Source organism: Homarus americanus, unplaced genomic scaffold (assembly GCF_018991925.1).
Source record: "Homarus americanus isolate GMGI-L3 unplaced genomic scaffold, GMGI_Hamer_2.0 scaffold4060, whole genome shotgun sequence".
NCBI classification, from domain to species: domain Eukaryota; kingdom Metazoa; phylum Arthropoda; class Malacostraca; order Decapoda; family Nephropidae; genus Homarus; species Homarus americanus.
Genome location: NW_024746161.1, coordinates 9,373,266 through 9,389,732, shown reverse-complemented (window position 1 = coordinate 9,389,732; position 16,467 = coordinate 9,373,266). Strand labels below are relative to the sequence as shown.

The following is a 16,467-nucleotide window of genomic DNA, read 5'->3' as shown; positions in this document are numbered from 1 at the left end:
CTCGTTCAGCTACCACCAGCCACTGCCGCCAGCCCATGGTGACCAAGTTCATTATTCAACAGCCGAACGCGTCCCCCTCAACCCCCCCAGATGCTCTCTCTCTCTCTCTCTCTCTCTCTCTCTCTCTCTCTCTCTCTCTCTCGTGGACCTACCTGGACCTAATTATTTATGTCTCGTAAATAATTTTAATCTCCCCATCCCACCCATCTCTTCTCCCCAGTCTTCCCAATTTCTATTTTCTCTCCCCTCTCTTACTTTTCTCTTCCCTCCCCATCCTCCTCTCTTTCTCTCTATCCTTCCCCACCTCTCTGTTTCCCTTACCATCCCTCTGTTCCTTTACCACCTGTTTTTTCCCCCAATGTTCTCCCCCCTCTTATCTTCTCTCCCTCTCCTCTTCCCCATCACTCACATTCCCATTTAGTCTTACATTCCCACTCACGTTTCCACTTATTACATTCCCATTCCCACTTACATTGCTCTTCACATTTTCACCCCAAAAATATCGAGGAAAAAATCGATTTTTTTTTTAATTCTTGTACAGTAGCTAAAACAATTATCTGTGCAGGTGGGGGTCGATATGCTCCGAAGTTTTACGTGTGACTAGTGACAGCCCTCATATAACAATATTTATCGTCCATTGTCTCATATTGTTTCTCATAAAGTATGCACAGATAGTTGTCTTAGCTACTGTACGTCAGGTATAAGTCTTCCTGCGTCGATTTCGATACATATTAGGGCAAAAACAAAACAAAAACGTTTTTTTAGCCTTGTTTTGTGCATACTGTGACGGAATTCGGACGGTCACGAGGCAAAAACTCCTGAAAAATTACGTTTCCGGGACGCTATGTTATCTGCAATGGTTACCCCTAGATTCTTCGTAAAATGCCGCTTCTCGTAAGGCTTGTGAGTAAATGTGGGGGGGCCATGGAGGTAAAATAACTACCTCCATGGCCTGCATAGATGAGTATCGGCTCAAAACTAGGAGGTAGCGTCAGTCATTGTTTACGTTTCGCATGGTGAACGTGAGCGCATTTACCGACTGTTTCCTTTATTTTACAGCCTGTTTATTAATTGTTTTTACATATTTGAGAGTCAGACAAGATGCCATGGAAGACAAAGGCAAAGAAGATGGCTGCTGAGCGTATAAATATCATGTGTTAGCATATATTAGACATTTCTAGTTTTGATATAACACTAAAGATGTGCAAAATGATATCAAAGATAATTAATAAACATGGTGAATATGATGGACGTTGATATTAGGATGTTATAAAGGTTTTATGTAAGGCTTTGTTAGTGATGCTATCACCCGTCCTGCAGGCATCCCTCACTTTGCAAGTGCTGAGCCAGTTGCAAGCACATCGTCTATTCCAGGGACCTCATTTGCACCAGAGGAATATCAGGTGGACAGAAGAATGCTTCAGGACTATGGAGAAGCCAGTGCTGCAACTCTTGAAGTACGAAATAAACTGATTTCTGCTGTTTCTGGTGAAATAGGAGAGATTGCTAGTCCTGCGGATGAAGATGTTGGCAATGTGACCTTTCTAATTTTTCATCAAATGCTACAGGTGTATGCGAGTCATGTGGAGCAAAATTAGAACTGTCTTTGAGCACCACGGGGCAGATGAATTCATAGTTGTTACTTGCAGTGGTTGCAAAGACAGTTTATACAGATAATCCTTCCACAATAGCCAAACCCTTCCTAACTGATGACAACATACGACTGGTATATGATAGCCTTGAAAGAGGAGGTGGTTATTCAGGAAAGTGTGCACGTGCATCTCTAATGAAAACCAAGCCACTCACAGCGACATCCTATTATAAAATTAGAAATCACATTGACAATGCAATATTAAATTTTAATGAAAAGCAAAGAACCACCATGATAAACTGCATATCAGCCCATTATGAGAGTATCGGTATAATTCCAGTAGGTGGAAAGTCGGGAAAAAAATTTGGCCAGAATTTTGGTCATAAAACCCTTTTTACAGAACAAATCGTTTAAAAAAAATAAGGGAAACAGTACAGATTATGTTACAAGAGTAAAATGCCCAAGTGGAAGGCTTCCTTAAACTGATTCCCAGAAGGTTTGGTTGTGAGTTATATTACGTCATGATAATAAATGTAAAATTGGTGCCGTAATAATTATCATATAATTCTATGAAGAATACAGCCATTTATATTTGATCGCCTGAAGATTAGGCATCCCAGCTTATTCAACACCCAGGTAGCGTTAGGGTGTTTAATGGTGCCACAACAAAAGTGTGGTACCTAATCTCTAGGTGATTAATACGTCTAATTGATGTTCAGGTTTTGGACGACTTGGGAACTTTGTGTTCTCTTTTTTACTTTGTATAAAGTGTCTACAAACTGACTGTCAAAACCAACTATGCGGTCATTAGTCGCTCCTGCGCTGTTTGCAAAGACCCGGCGGGAAGACGCACGCGTTTCATACATGTTCAACAAAGCTCTTGCTACGACGAAGTATCTACCAAAAGGCAGGGCAGTGATATACTGTACACTGGAGCATGACACTTCACAAATTGAAGTAACCTCAGTGTTTGCCCCAAAGCCACGTGGTGCCAAGTTTCATTTTGTTTGCACTAAAATCATAATCTTCAGCTGTATTGATAAAAGCATTCATGAATACACATAAATTTGAATTCCGGTATGGGTAATTCTATACATAAAATGCCCTGAATACTGAACACAGGTGAAACGTCCAAACTTACTAAACAGATGATACACAAGATGCTCTTGACCGATTCGGGTTGGCAGATCCCAAATTGTATAGGTCAGAGGTCACAGGTGTCTGAAAATCCTGGTGTAGAAGGTACCGTACCTAATGGGTCAGGGGGGGAAAAGGTCACAAGCCTAACCTAACCTTAACCTAACCCACCTAACCTAACCTACCCTTAACTCAAACCACTTAACATATAACCTTAGTCTTACCTAACCTAACAAAACCATATTCCTCGCCCCAAATTGTGACTTTATTACTATGTGTTGTACCGTCGACTCGTTTCCTGGACCCCTTGTGAGCTACATCTCAAGACTCGAGCTTTGAATATTTCATCACACATCTTAGATCAGCAGCCAATGTAGTTCTGTATCTGATTAACTCTGAAGGTCACAGGTTAGTGGGAGAGGTTAGAGGTAATCAGTTGAAAAATGCGGAGTTTATGTGCTGCCTGTTGGATCACGTGAAGATTAGGCAATGCCTGCTTGTTTCACCTGATAATTAAACAGTAAACATCCTAACTGTAACCCAATATAAACTAACCAAACAACATTACTTAACCTGGTCAAATATAGCCAAAAATAACAACCACACATAAAGTAGCATAACTAGAGGTGGCCATGCCGTGGGAAGAAGGCCAGTGGTCTGTGTAGGATCTCTCTCCATTGTTCTTGATAATTTTGTCAAGGTCTATTTTGAAACACAGTACAGGTGCTCCCCGACTTACGACGACATGGACTTACGTCCATTGGTACTTACGACCTGCTTTGACCGTACGTCCGTCGGGACATACGACCGCGGCAGTCGTGACCAAAAATATTTTCAAATGACGCGCGCATTTTCTATACCGAAACGTTTCTGTCCGGGTCGAGTGGGTGGCGGTTTCGAGGCATCGTGGGTACACTCACTCAGTGGAGCGCTTTGTTTGTGTTTGCCTATCGTATCCTATACTGATCGCGCTGTGAACTTTCGTTATTATTGTATTTAATTGACTTTATAATGACTGGAAAGCGTAAAAGTGAGAGTGCTGGTGGTGCTCCAAAGAAAAGGAGACAGGCAATTACTTTTGAGATGAAAATGAAAATAATAACTCAGCATGAGAATGGAAAGACTGTAGCAACAATCTCACGCGACCTAGGTTTCTCGCACTCGACCATATCCACTATTCTGAAGGACAAGGAACGTATTCGTGATGTAGTGAAAGGAACAACACCTATAAAGGGAACTATAATTTCGAAGAAAAGACAAGGTCCTATTCACGATATGGAAAAGTTATTGGTGATATGGATAGAAGACCAGATACAGAAGCGTGTACCCTTAAGCCTTCTAACCTTACAAGCTAAAGCAAGAAGCCTGTTCCAAAGCCTGAAGGAGCAGGCAGGAGATGAATGTGATCAAACCTTTACAGGAAGTCGTGGGTGGTTTGATAGATTTAAAAAACGCTACAGTCTACACAATGTTAAGGTGAGTGGAGAGGCAGCTAGTGCTGATGTTGGTGCTGCCGAAGCTTTTAAGGAGGAGTTAGATGAAGTGATTGTGGAAGGGAATTATTTGCCTGAGCAAATATTCAATGTGGATGAGACTGGATTATTGTGGAAGCGCGCATGCCTGAACGGACATACATCCACAAAGAGGCGAAAACAATGCCAGGATTCAAGGCATTCAAGGACAGAATTACACTTCTGTTGGGGGGAATGTTGCTGGTTTCAAGCTAAAGCCCTTCATGATCTATCATTCAGAGAACCCCAGGGCTTTTAAACATGTTCTCGATTCCACAGCTTGGGATGGTAGACCGTTCCATAGGTCAAACACCCTGTGTGAAGAAGTATTTCCTAATGTTCGTTCTGCCTGATAACTGGGCGAGTTTGTAGTTATGTCCTCTCGTGTTGATAGTGCGTGAAAACAAAAGAGACCCAGGTTCATGATTTCCATCCCTATCAAGATTTTGAATGTCCATATGAGATCTGCCCCATTGTGTCTTGTCTGAAGGGTTGTTAGTCGTTTGGCTGGCCCCCAGTTTGCTTGGATAATCAAGATGACATACTGTAGTTCCAGAATCATCCTAGTCGCTCCGAGGTATTTCTGGAGGTAGAGTTTACATGCCTGTATACAGTAATTCAGACTGGGCCGTACCTAACCTAACCTAACCTAACCTAACCTAACCCAACTTTACATAATATAGCCTAATATAATACAACACAATATAAACTAATATTACAGTATATAACCTCAGTTGATGGACACATTGGCAGGTGGACATTTAGCTGATGGACACATTGGTAGGTGGACATTTAGCTGATGGACACATTGGCAGGTGGACATTTAGCTGATGGACACATTGGCAGGTGGACATTTAGCTGATGGACACATTGGCAGGTGGACATTTGGCTGATGGACACATTGGCAGGTGGACATTTAGGATGGACACATTGGCAGGTGGACATTTAGCTGATGGACACATTGGCAGGTGGACATTTAGCTGATGGACACATTGGCGGGTGGACATTTAGTTGATGGACACATTGGCAGGTGGACATTTAGCTGATGGACACATTGGCAGGTGGACATTTGGCTGATGGACACATTGGCAGGTGGACATTTGGCTGATGGAGGTGGACATGGACACATTGGCGGTGGACATTTGGTTGATGGACACATTGGCGGGTGGACATTTGGCTGATGGACACATTGGCAGGTGGACATTTGGCTGATGGACACGTTGGCAGGTGGACATTTGGTTGATGGACACATTGGCGGGTGGACATTTGGCTGATGGACACATTGGCAGGTGGACATTTAGTTGATGGACACATTGGCAGGTGGACATTTGGCTGGTGGACACATTGGCAGGTGGACATTTAGCTGACGACACATTGGCAGGTGGACATTTGGTTGATGGACACATTGGCAGGTGGACATTTAGTTGATGGACACATTGGCAGGTGGACATCTATTTACATTTATAAACTAAATGGCTGATCCTCCCAACCAACACCACAGTACACACACACACACACACACACTATCAGTACCACAGTGCCACCATACACCACCACCACTACAGTACAGTACTACCATAGTGCTACCATACACCAGTTAAGTACCACCATACACTACCACCACTACAGTACCACCATACAGTACCACCATACACCACCACACTACCACATACCACCACCATACTGTACACCACCGCCAGTCCATACACCACCGACACCACAGTATCACAACCACCACCATCGCCACAGTATCACCATACACTATCACCACACACTACACACACTACCACACACACTAAAACGTACCACCATCACAGTAACACCACCACAACCACCACAGTACCCACACTACCACCACAGTACTACCACAGTAAGCGGGAATAGCCACAGGAAAAAGTCACAATTTTGGCTTTAGTTAGGTTAGGTTAGGTTGGTTAGATGTGCTAAGTTAGTTTAGGTCGATTAGGTTAGGTCGGTTAAGTTAGGTTTTCTTTGGTCATTAAAAAGTAAACTCTGAAAAAGTTACGGTCTTTCGACATAGTCAATAGTAAAAACAAAACTAGACCATTATTTATTTCCGGTAACTTCTCTCCTACAATATCATCATACATAAATCACCACACAGTTTCACACACCACCACCATAATAAACACCACAGCACCACCACACTATCGTCATACACCACATCACTATATACACACGCATCACCATATACCACACATGACCCTACACCACTGTCCAGATCACCATACAGTTTCACGCACCATCACCATAATAACGCCACAACACCATCACAATACCACCATATACCATCACCTCCACCACACACTACCACACACACCACCACCACACAGCATCACAAAGCATGAGGCAGCACAATGACGCGTGACGTTTGACCGCCGTAGACTGGAGTTGGTTTCGCCCTGCACTGCCTCCTAACAACCCCCCCCCCAGGCTATCATCATAGTTTATACTGTATCTTTAGTCACTCGGGGAAAATTAGATTAGTGGATTAAAGCCTTAATGAAAACCTACCTACATACATACATAATAATGGGCCCTCGTGTAACGAGGATGGCCGGCCCAAGGGCCACCTAGGCGTGAATTTGTTTAAGGTGTAGAAGCTGTCGCCAACACAACAACCACACCCTAAGTTAACGAGTTACATGACCCAGTGTCGAGGAATAGTCCGAGAAGACCGGACAACTCGCCAACTGCACTGGCTAACCATTACCCCGGAACATCCAGATCCCCAATTACTGCTGGGTAGACAGAGGCAAATGGCGTAAAGAAACCAGCCCTAGTTTCACCCTGCCCGGGGATCGAACCCGGGTTCACTCGCTTGCCAGGCGAGCATGGTGACCATTAGACCACAGGTATATACATATATAAATAAATACATGAAAACATACATCTGAATACTTTCGTATATATTTATATATATTTCACCACTCAAGAAATCGAACCCTGGACATCTGAAGTGTTGTTTATATATTGAAGTAGTGAATAGTCGAAAGGCGTACTGAAGTACCGGTAAGGTTCAGACTGTGGGAATAACCTTTTTACCTTCTTCCTTGACCAGCTGGGTTGCGGCGCTCAGTGGGAGGACGAGTTACCTGTATGTCCATCCTGAACACCAGCTCAGTCAGCAAGCCATGTTGTCTCAGCGTGTGCTTCCAACCAATCAGCGTGCATGTTATATGTCCCGCAGAAAACGTCAATAAGCTCTTTTTGCCATGTGACTTTACATAAGAACATAAGAAAATAAGGAGTCTGCAATAGACCTGTTGGCCTGTGCATGGCAGCTCCTGTCGAGAGTTACTACCACTCTCTATCATCCATGAATCTATCTAGCCTCCTTTTGAAACTTTCCAGAGTTCCCGCACTTACTACAAAGTTGCTAAGCTTGTTCCACTCGTCCACCACCCTATTTGTGAACCAGTTCCTTCCTCTCCCTCCTAAACCTAAACTATCCAACTTAAATCCGTTGCTCCGGAGTCCTATCCTGCTCAGATATTATAAGAACTTTATCTATATCCCTTTATTGATTCCTTTCACCCTTAAATACTTCTATCATATCTCCCCGCACCCTTCGTCTTTCTTGGGAATGCAAGTTTGTTTCTTTAACCTATCCTGATATGGAAGGTTTCTAAGTCCCGGAATCATTTTTGTCATTCTTCGCTGCACCGACTCTAGTGAATTGATATCCATTCTATAATAAGGGGCACCAGAACTGAACCGCATAATCGAGGTGCGGCCTGACTAGCGCAAGATATAGTTGCAATAAGACCTCTGCACTCTTATTACTTACACTTCTAGATATAAAACCCAATACTCTGTTTGCCTTATTTCGAACATTAACGCACTGTTTTTTAGGCCGTAGGTCCGGGCTTACAAGTACCCCTAGGTCTCTTTCACAAGTCGACTTCTCTAGGTTGATGTTGTTAAGGCTGTATACATTGACAGTATTTGTTCTTCCAATATTAAGTACGCTGCACTTGCTGGTGTTGAATTTCATTTGCCATTTTTCAGACCACCCCTGCAGTTTATTTAGATCCTCCTGTAATGCATTTGCATCCTGCCCTGAATTAATCTGCCGCCCTATTTTGGTGTCATCCGCAAACTTGCTTATGTCACTGCTGATCCCAGTATCTAGATCGTTTATGTAGATTATGAAGAAGAGTGGGCACATGTAAAAAACACTGCTCGCGCGTTTTGCCCTTTTTACGCGGATAATAGTGAAGTGGCTGCCCTTAGACATTAATAATAAACGTGAACCACTCAGTGAACCAGGTACCTGTAGACTGTAGAGCTGAGTGACAAGTGTCAACATTAAAAAGAAAGAGGCGTGACTGACCGCACCACAGTTGACGGACTTTTTTGGCCCGTGTGTGTGTGTGTGTTTATGTTTATTTATTATTATTATTATTATTATTATTATTATTATTATTATAGTTAAGTGCTTGCCGTTTACCATGGAACAAGACAGTGAACCAGGACACTGTAGGCAAGGACGAAAACGGGCTGTTTATTTACCAGTGATGGGGCCCCTTCCCTGGCTTACACGGCGGGCAGTGTAAAGATTTTAGTTGCGTTCCAGGGCAAACACAAGTGGGAGGAGCTTGGTATCACGGGACCGCCTCTCACACACCCCCAGCCACCAAGGCCTCTTGCGTCAGTAACCTCGCGGTGGGATAGAGAGAGGTGCAAATATATGTATCTCGGCCACCCGGCATTCTTCACTGGTGCGGCCACCTTGACTGCCTATATCTCCACTCACACTGAACAGAATGGGTCGCAACAAGCTCACAGTACATGAAAAAGCTTGGGCTTTAACCCAATTAGAACTGGGGATGTCTGTGATACGTGTAGCCGCGGACTTAAAAGTTTCAAGGCAATCCATTTACCACCTCAGACACGCAGCGGCGCCATTACCACCCGGAGCTATACCGAAGAGGAAAGTGGGATCTGGGGCAGTTAGGAAGACTTCACAAAGGACAGACAACATCCTGAAGCGTGAAGTGATGTCTGATCCTGCTGTAACAGCTTCTACACTGAAGAAAAGGTACCCAAACCTCCTCAAACACGTGGCAATCAGGACCGTACAACATCGTCTCCAGAAAGACCTCGGTTTACCGACTCGGCGCGCAGCTAAGAAGCCTCTTCTCGCCGAGGCTATGAAGAAGAAGAGGCTTAATTTCTCCAAGAAATACCAGTACCGGACATCAGACGACTGGAAGAAGGTAATGTTTAGTGATGAAAGCACCTTTAGGCTGGTGAGGGGTGTGGGAAGAAACAGTTCATTTGTGGGTGTAACAGCTGAGACGTGTGGGTAGAAGATTATTGTTTCTGTAAATTCATTGTCGGATAATATCTGAGAACCATTATTTTTGTTACAGCACTGTACAAAACTGTCCCTTATGTTTGATAGATCAAACTGGACTACTTTTTAAGGTTAATTAAACATAGTTGATGTCGGAATCCTTTGTTGTTATCTCATAGGTTTGAGTCTTCGATGTTGCATCACAAACATTCTACCATGAAAGTGGACATAATTCCCTGTAAAAAGTAAACAAAGGGCATTATTGTGTTACCTTGTTCGAAGTGTACGGTGTGGCGTGTTCTATGTTGCCAAAATTTGAACGCGTTTTTCTCAGTTATTAAAAATTGGCTTAGACCGTTGTTCCGCCCAGTCCCATGACTTTGTTAATACCTCTATTGAATATGGCTCCGATTCCTAACGGTGACAGAACTATGGGTATTTGAAGTTAATGAGTTGAGTTGCACATAATTAGAATATATAGCTGTACTGTATATAGAATAAGTGACACAAATGTATTGATTAGTCTACAATAAATGTTCAGAATACTGCCTTCAGCTTGGATATACATTCTAACTCGTAACATCGAACGAGACCCCACCAAAAACATCAAGGTGGTTCTGTATCTGTTCTGCATCATCTATAATTCGACGAAGCAGTTTATCTCCTGTGGTGTATGCGTGAAAAGAGTTGTTAACGGGGCTGACGACAATTAATTTGGCATAAAACTGTTCATCAACATTCAAAGCTGGATGGTTGCGTCTAAGGTGTTGTCTTTTATCTGGCTTTGCTTTGGGGACGGCTTCCACCAAGGTGAGCAAACGTTCCCAGCCCGTAATTAGTCAACATTTATAAGGTATTGAAGGCGGTGTGCGTCCGGCCGTGTGTGTGTGTGTGTGTGTGTGTGTGTGTGTGTGTGTGTGTGTGTGTGTGTGTGTGTGTGTGTGGTTAAAGTATCGTATTCTTATCTTAGTGTTTCTGCTTAAGGAATGGCTAGGATACCCTGCCAGTTTCACTCCCACGCATTGGTCGGCCCCGTAAAAGGTCGCCACATACTTTGCAGGTCATTCAGCGTCTAGTAAATGCCACACGTAAACTTTCAGCACGTGAAGTACAGCAGTTATACCCTGGGTTAGGTTAGGTTAGGTGTCACTTCGTATCATACAGCGAAGGTTGCATCACGATACTGACTCCCGGACTTACCATACCTGCAAGAAACAAACTCCTCCTAACTCTTAAGCAACAAGTAAATAGGGATAAGTTTGCAAAAATGCCTCTGTGTGTGTGTGTGTGTGTGTTTGTTTTGCGCCCTGGCAGCGAAATTGCCCAGTTCATGAACTATGCAAATTTTCATAAACATATATTTCTTTGCGTGCAAAATGGCGTGAGGTAATGACAATTTACATTAATCCTGTGTAATTTTTGTTCATGAAGACATGGTCGCGTGAGTAGGGCGGTCAGTACCATTTTAATCTAAGTGTCGGCATGTCAGCAACAAGACTCGAGAATGGTAAGAGCTATAGTCGTGACCCCTGAAGAGCATCGTCCGACTTGAGTTGGACCTATGGATGAGGGTAGTCCACTCGTTTACATTGTCTCAGCATATATATATATATATATATATATATATATATATATATATATATATATATATATATATATATATATATATATATATATATTATACCCACGGAGAGACCTAATGAGACAAGAATAAATAGGTAGAACAGACAGCCAGGCATGAAGGATGAGGTACTATAGAGAGAAAGTCTGTCACCTTTACCTTTGACCCGTGTGACCACCGCCCGTGACCCCACTTGAACTTACCCAACCTTCGTTAATTCTCCAGTGACCCGCTACCATATCACAGCTAATCCATCAAACGGACCGCGCCGAACTTGGCCCGTAAACTCACACAAGTTAAAATGTTTATATTGTTGACTATTTATATTTTATTTCACTGTTACATTTTCGTAGTAACTTACTCTTAAGTGATGCAACAGTAACGAATTGTGTGTGAAATTATTCTTTTCATAAATATTGCTTTACTCATCGTAAACTGGCTGCATCTATCTGAACCCCGGGCCACATTAAATAAAATTTCTCAATCACTGTGGGCCTCATACGGTCCGCGGGTTGCCCAATGCCCATGCCTACTCTACACCTTTAGGATCACTCACATAATGGTGATGGAAGATTGACACGTTTTATTTATGCATTGCGATCTATTTTTTCTGCTTGATATCGTAATCGAATTAAGGACGTTTGGGTTTGGGCCATAGACGTTTGGGTTTTGGCCATAGACGTTTGGTGTTTGGGCCAGGTTGGTTAGGGCCTAACCTAACCGTGGCCCTCATGTCCACTCACCGTCATTATGGTATTTGTATATTGTTCTGTTCGTGAGGAAAGCCTGATATCAGACCTCATTGAATCTTATAAATATCGAGGTAAAAGGTAATATTACCTGGGGTAAAAAAAATTCTGAAAGTTGTTAGCCCAGCCCACACCTTAACCTAACCCAACCCTAACCCAACCCTAACCCAACCCAACCCAACCCAACCCGTCCCGTCCCGTCCCATTAAGGAGGACAGGGGCTACCCAACCATACCGTTGTTGCCGCATCAGTCTCAGCGAAGGTGGTGGTGAGTGAGGTCGCTCTCTACTCATATTCCTAGATACTCTACTATACTGTACATTACCATCTGCCCCATGAATCATATTAAAAAACAGATTGAGTTTTCCAAATCAGAAAGAGGGGGAACTGTCCTCCAATATGAGGGGCATGAATATCTTCTCAGAAACACGAATCACCACGGAAAGAAAATCTGGAGATGCCGACAGTATTACAGGAACAGATGCTCTTCATCAATGACCACTCAGGGACATCATGTTGTTTCAGAGCCAAGTGTTCATGGCCACAATGGTGATTCTATTCAGGCTCAGGTGAATGTTGTTCTCGCCAAAGTCAAGGAAGCGGCATCCACTTCCCTAACCACTGTTAAAGACCTCCTTGGTGAGCATCTCCTTGATTTGGACAATGATGTGTTAGCAAGACTTCCAAAGCGATCAGCTCTTGAAAGAAGAGTCCAACGAGTGAGGCAAAGAACAACTGCAGTAGTTCCAAATCCTCAAAACGTGAGTGCTAATGTATTGTGATTTACTTATGTCTGAACATAAATGTATTCTAGCTGAATTTATGAGGGGGGTTGGGTTGAAGGTTTGAACTGAGGTCCTGCCATGTTTATAATTATCTGTAAAACCTTTGGGGAGTTATGATGTGCCGCGGAACACCTGCAGGATGAAGAGTGCATGTGCTCGACTACATTACATGTCTTGTACGCGTTTAGTGATATAGTGGTAATAAAAAGGTGATAATAGAAGTATCAGTGATAATATACGAACGGGCAATAAGAGCAACAGCAACAATGATAAAAATAATACGGTAATCATTCCATATAAGAGTATTCATTCTAGCATTCATTCTGTGAAAGGACATCATGATGTGTAGTGAAAATCTCTTTACTTTTTCCGATCACATTCACACTACCTTTGTTTATTTTTCCAACTCAGGAGAAGAATGACAAAATTAGAAAGGCACACTGTACAAAATAAAAGGTGTCCACTCCAGTGTTAATCAAAAGGTATTCGATTTTTGCATTTTATAAATAAAATGGTTGGTGCCTTTTTTTAGTTTTATGCTGTTTATATTTGAATAGTTTAGTGCCTATTTGCCCTTTTCAAGGATTTTAATAGCCATAACGTCCGGGCTCTAATTATTATTAACATTTTTATTGCTATTGTTATTATTATAGATAACAGTGACAACAATAATAATAATTTAATCCATATTGACCACGAAGCCTCAGGAAGCTGTTAGCAATAAGCACAAAAGATTGAACATATTTTTGGCTCACAACTCAACCCGTCAACTCAACCTCTGTCAACTCAACTCCTGTCAACTCAACCTCTGTCAACTCAACCTCTGTCAACTCAACCTCTGTCAACTCAACTCCTGTCAACTCAACCTCTCGACCCAGCCTCAGTCAACTCAACCCCTGTCAACTCAACCTCTGTCAACTCAACCTCTGTCAACTCAACCTCTGTCAACTCAACTCCTGTCAACTCAACCCGTCAACTCAACCTCTGTCAACTCAACTCCTGTCAACTCAACCTCTGTCGACCCAGCCTCAGTCAACTCAACCCCTGTCAACTCAACCTCTGTCAACTCAACCTCTGTCAACTCAACCTCTGTCAACTCAACTCCTGTCAACTCAACTCTTGTCAACTCAACCCCTGTCAACTTCATCCCTGTCAGTTCAACCCCTATCAACCCAATCTCAGTCAATTCAACCCCAGGTGACCTCGCCTCGCAACCCAGTGTAACCTAACTTAACCTAATTGTACTTAACTCGATCTAACTTAAAACTAACGTAGCCGGATTTAACCTTATTAAATCCAACCTAAATTAACATAGCCGATTCAAACTTGCATCCAACCTAATCTAAACCCAAGTCTTAATTAACCTAACCTGACCTAATTTAGACTAGCCTAACCTGGAGAGAGAGAGAGAGATTTAAATTACCCCATTCTGCATTGTGTATGACCCTAGTTATGCAGTGCTCAATAAAATGACGGAAAGTTGGTGAAAAATTTTGAAATTCATCTCTTCACAACATTGATTTTCAGAGCGACACACACACACACGCTACACGCGCACACACACACACACACACACACACACACACACACACACACACACACACACACACACACACACACACACACACACTATGCAGGTGGGTTCTCTAAAGATGTTCAAGGGTAGTGACTTAACTCGTCTCATATCTTTCATCAGACTCCTCCCTCGGCAGGTGTCACTTACGGTTCTCTATCACGCCATTATGGAGGTCAGTTGAGGTGGCAGGTGTCAATCTGTGTCATTTATGAGGTAGTGTAGAGGCAGGCATAAAGTTACGATGTCTTACTCACCTGTGAGAGGGTCAGGTTAGGTGTATGATAGTGGTCTCGTTCACACCTACTGTATACCTCACAAGGGGTAAGTCACTGGTATTTACCGTGAGTGTAAGGACAGGTGTGAGTTGCCGGCCCCTTTCATAACTGTAAGAGGACAAGGACAAGTGTTCTTTAGCTTGGTTTTTTTTTGCACCTGTGCGAGGTTGGGTTAAATGTCAATGAGCTACGTCAGCCATACTTGTTTAAGAATTATTGTTGTTTGTGCTAGTAAGTAAATACTGTATACGTGGAGAAAGAGACTGAACTGAGGGATAAAAGGAGACAGAGCAAGCGAAAAGAGTGAGGCGGCCTGAAGTGTGGCGACAAGCTCTCCATTAGCCACTGGCTAACAAATTCTGTATTGCTTAAACCTTTTCAGAATCGTTCATCAAATTGGCTAAAACAGAACAAGGAAGCTACACGCTTATTTACGTGATCTAGTTATTGGCTGTGTTATAGTGTAATTTATATGAGAAAGTGATTATGTATAGAACTAAGCCGTGCAGAATGGTGTTAGAAATGTACATTGATCAGAAAAGTTAAGAGTGCGCCACACGCATGCGTGACGGTGGTACCACTACCACATCCTCTGTTTATGGTGAAGGTTGAGCCAAGGGAGGCACGCTGAGCCACACTTTTCAAGTGTATGTTTTATTGTTGGTCGTGTTATAGAGCTGTATCGTCTAATAATTGGTGGAGAGTTATGGCTGATGTGTCTTTTCTAGTTATGTTCACGGACAAGAACAAAGAGAGAGGCTGTGACAATAGTGATAAAAATAAAGACAATGCCAAGTGGAGAAGCCCAGCGATAGGAACGCCCAACTTGGGAGACTGCAGCTACAATGCAGGGCGCATCCGCGAGGTGTACAGGAGGTTTAGAACAGAGTGGCTAGTGCACTTCCCGTGGGCGTATGTCGAGAATGACTCTGTCTTCTGCAGATTCTGCATCGAAACCAACCAAAAGAAGAATGTGTTTACTATCGGCAAACCTATATCAGTGTGCCCCAAGAAGGATAACTTCCTAAAACACGAGCAGGGCTCCAGCCACAGGGCGGCTGTCTTGGCCCTCTCCAGAGTAGGTGACAACTCACTAAGACTCTGCACAAGGGTGTGTCTATTTGAAGATAACGGGAGGGCGGTACCAAGGCAAACTTTTCCAAATGGACAGGTGGACAGATGGCTTTATGAACTCCAAATGTGGAATGTCCAGTGTGCAGGTGAGACAAAGATAATGTTATGAAACTAGAAAATTCAGTAACATAAGATTTATTGATTCTGCAAAAATATTTAAAGAAAGTTGCTAATGCCGAGTTGACAATAGAAACACATTGTTAGATCTCAGTTACGGTAACTTGACATAAAATATAACCAATCTAGGGTTTATTGGAAGTGTAGAATGGGGATAAGGAATTCTAGTAGACGGTAACTGTGAAATGAGGTCAACAGAATTGGATCAACTAAAGATTAAGCACCCCATCTTTATTTCACCTGGTGATTGGAGACCCCTAACGCTAATCCAATCTAATCTGACCCCCCACAGATAGCGTTAGAATGTTTAACCATCATTTGAAATAAGCTGTGGTGCCTAATCTTGAGGTGATCAGCAGAAGTGGAGAGGGGTCCTTGGTGTAGGTCTAGGTGGCGTGGGAGCAACATTACCGTGAATGATGCCCACAGTCAACTTAGTTCTCCAAGTAATGTGTGTGTGGGGGGTTTTAGATATGAGGGAAGTGGACACAATAATTTAAGTTAAAGATGTTTGGATGGGTGAAAGTATGTGTGTGTGTGTGTGTGTCTTATCCTCTGAAGATCCGTTAGGGGCGTCGCACAAGGATTTTTCAGCACGATCGGTAATGCACTTGACTACCTTCACAAACCCCCCAACTCGGCCACCG

At 43.0% G+C, this 16,467-nt stretch overlaps 1 protein-coding gene across 4 annotated transcripts in view; it reads left to right on the top strand.

The window, feature by feature from the left end:
* LOC121878935 overlaps nucleotides 1-16,467 on the top strand; it is a 74,615-nt gene that overhangs the window by 39,386 nt on the left and 18,762 nt on the right. The window contains exon 1 of one of the 4 annotated variants that reach the window (XM_042385369.1): nucleotides 8,855-9,482. The exons of the other annotated variants lie outside the window; for them this stretch is intronic. Coding sequence (XP_042241303.1) covers nucleotides 9,030-9,482 — 453 coding nt within the window. The 5' untranslated portion in view covers nucleotides 8,855-9,029. Of the gene's footprint in view, nucleotides 1-8,854; nucleotides 9,483-16,467 lie in introns of those variants that run through there. 4 annotated transcript variants of the gene reach the window in all.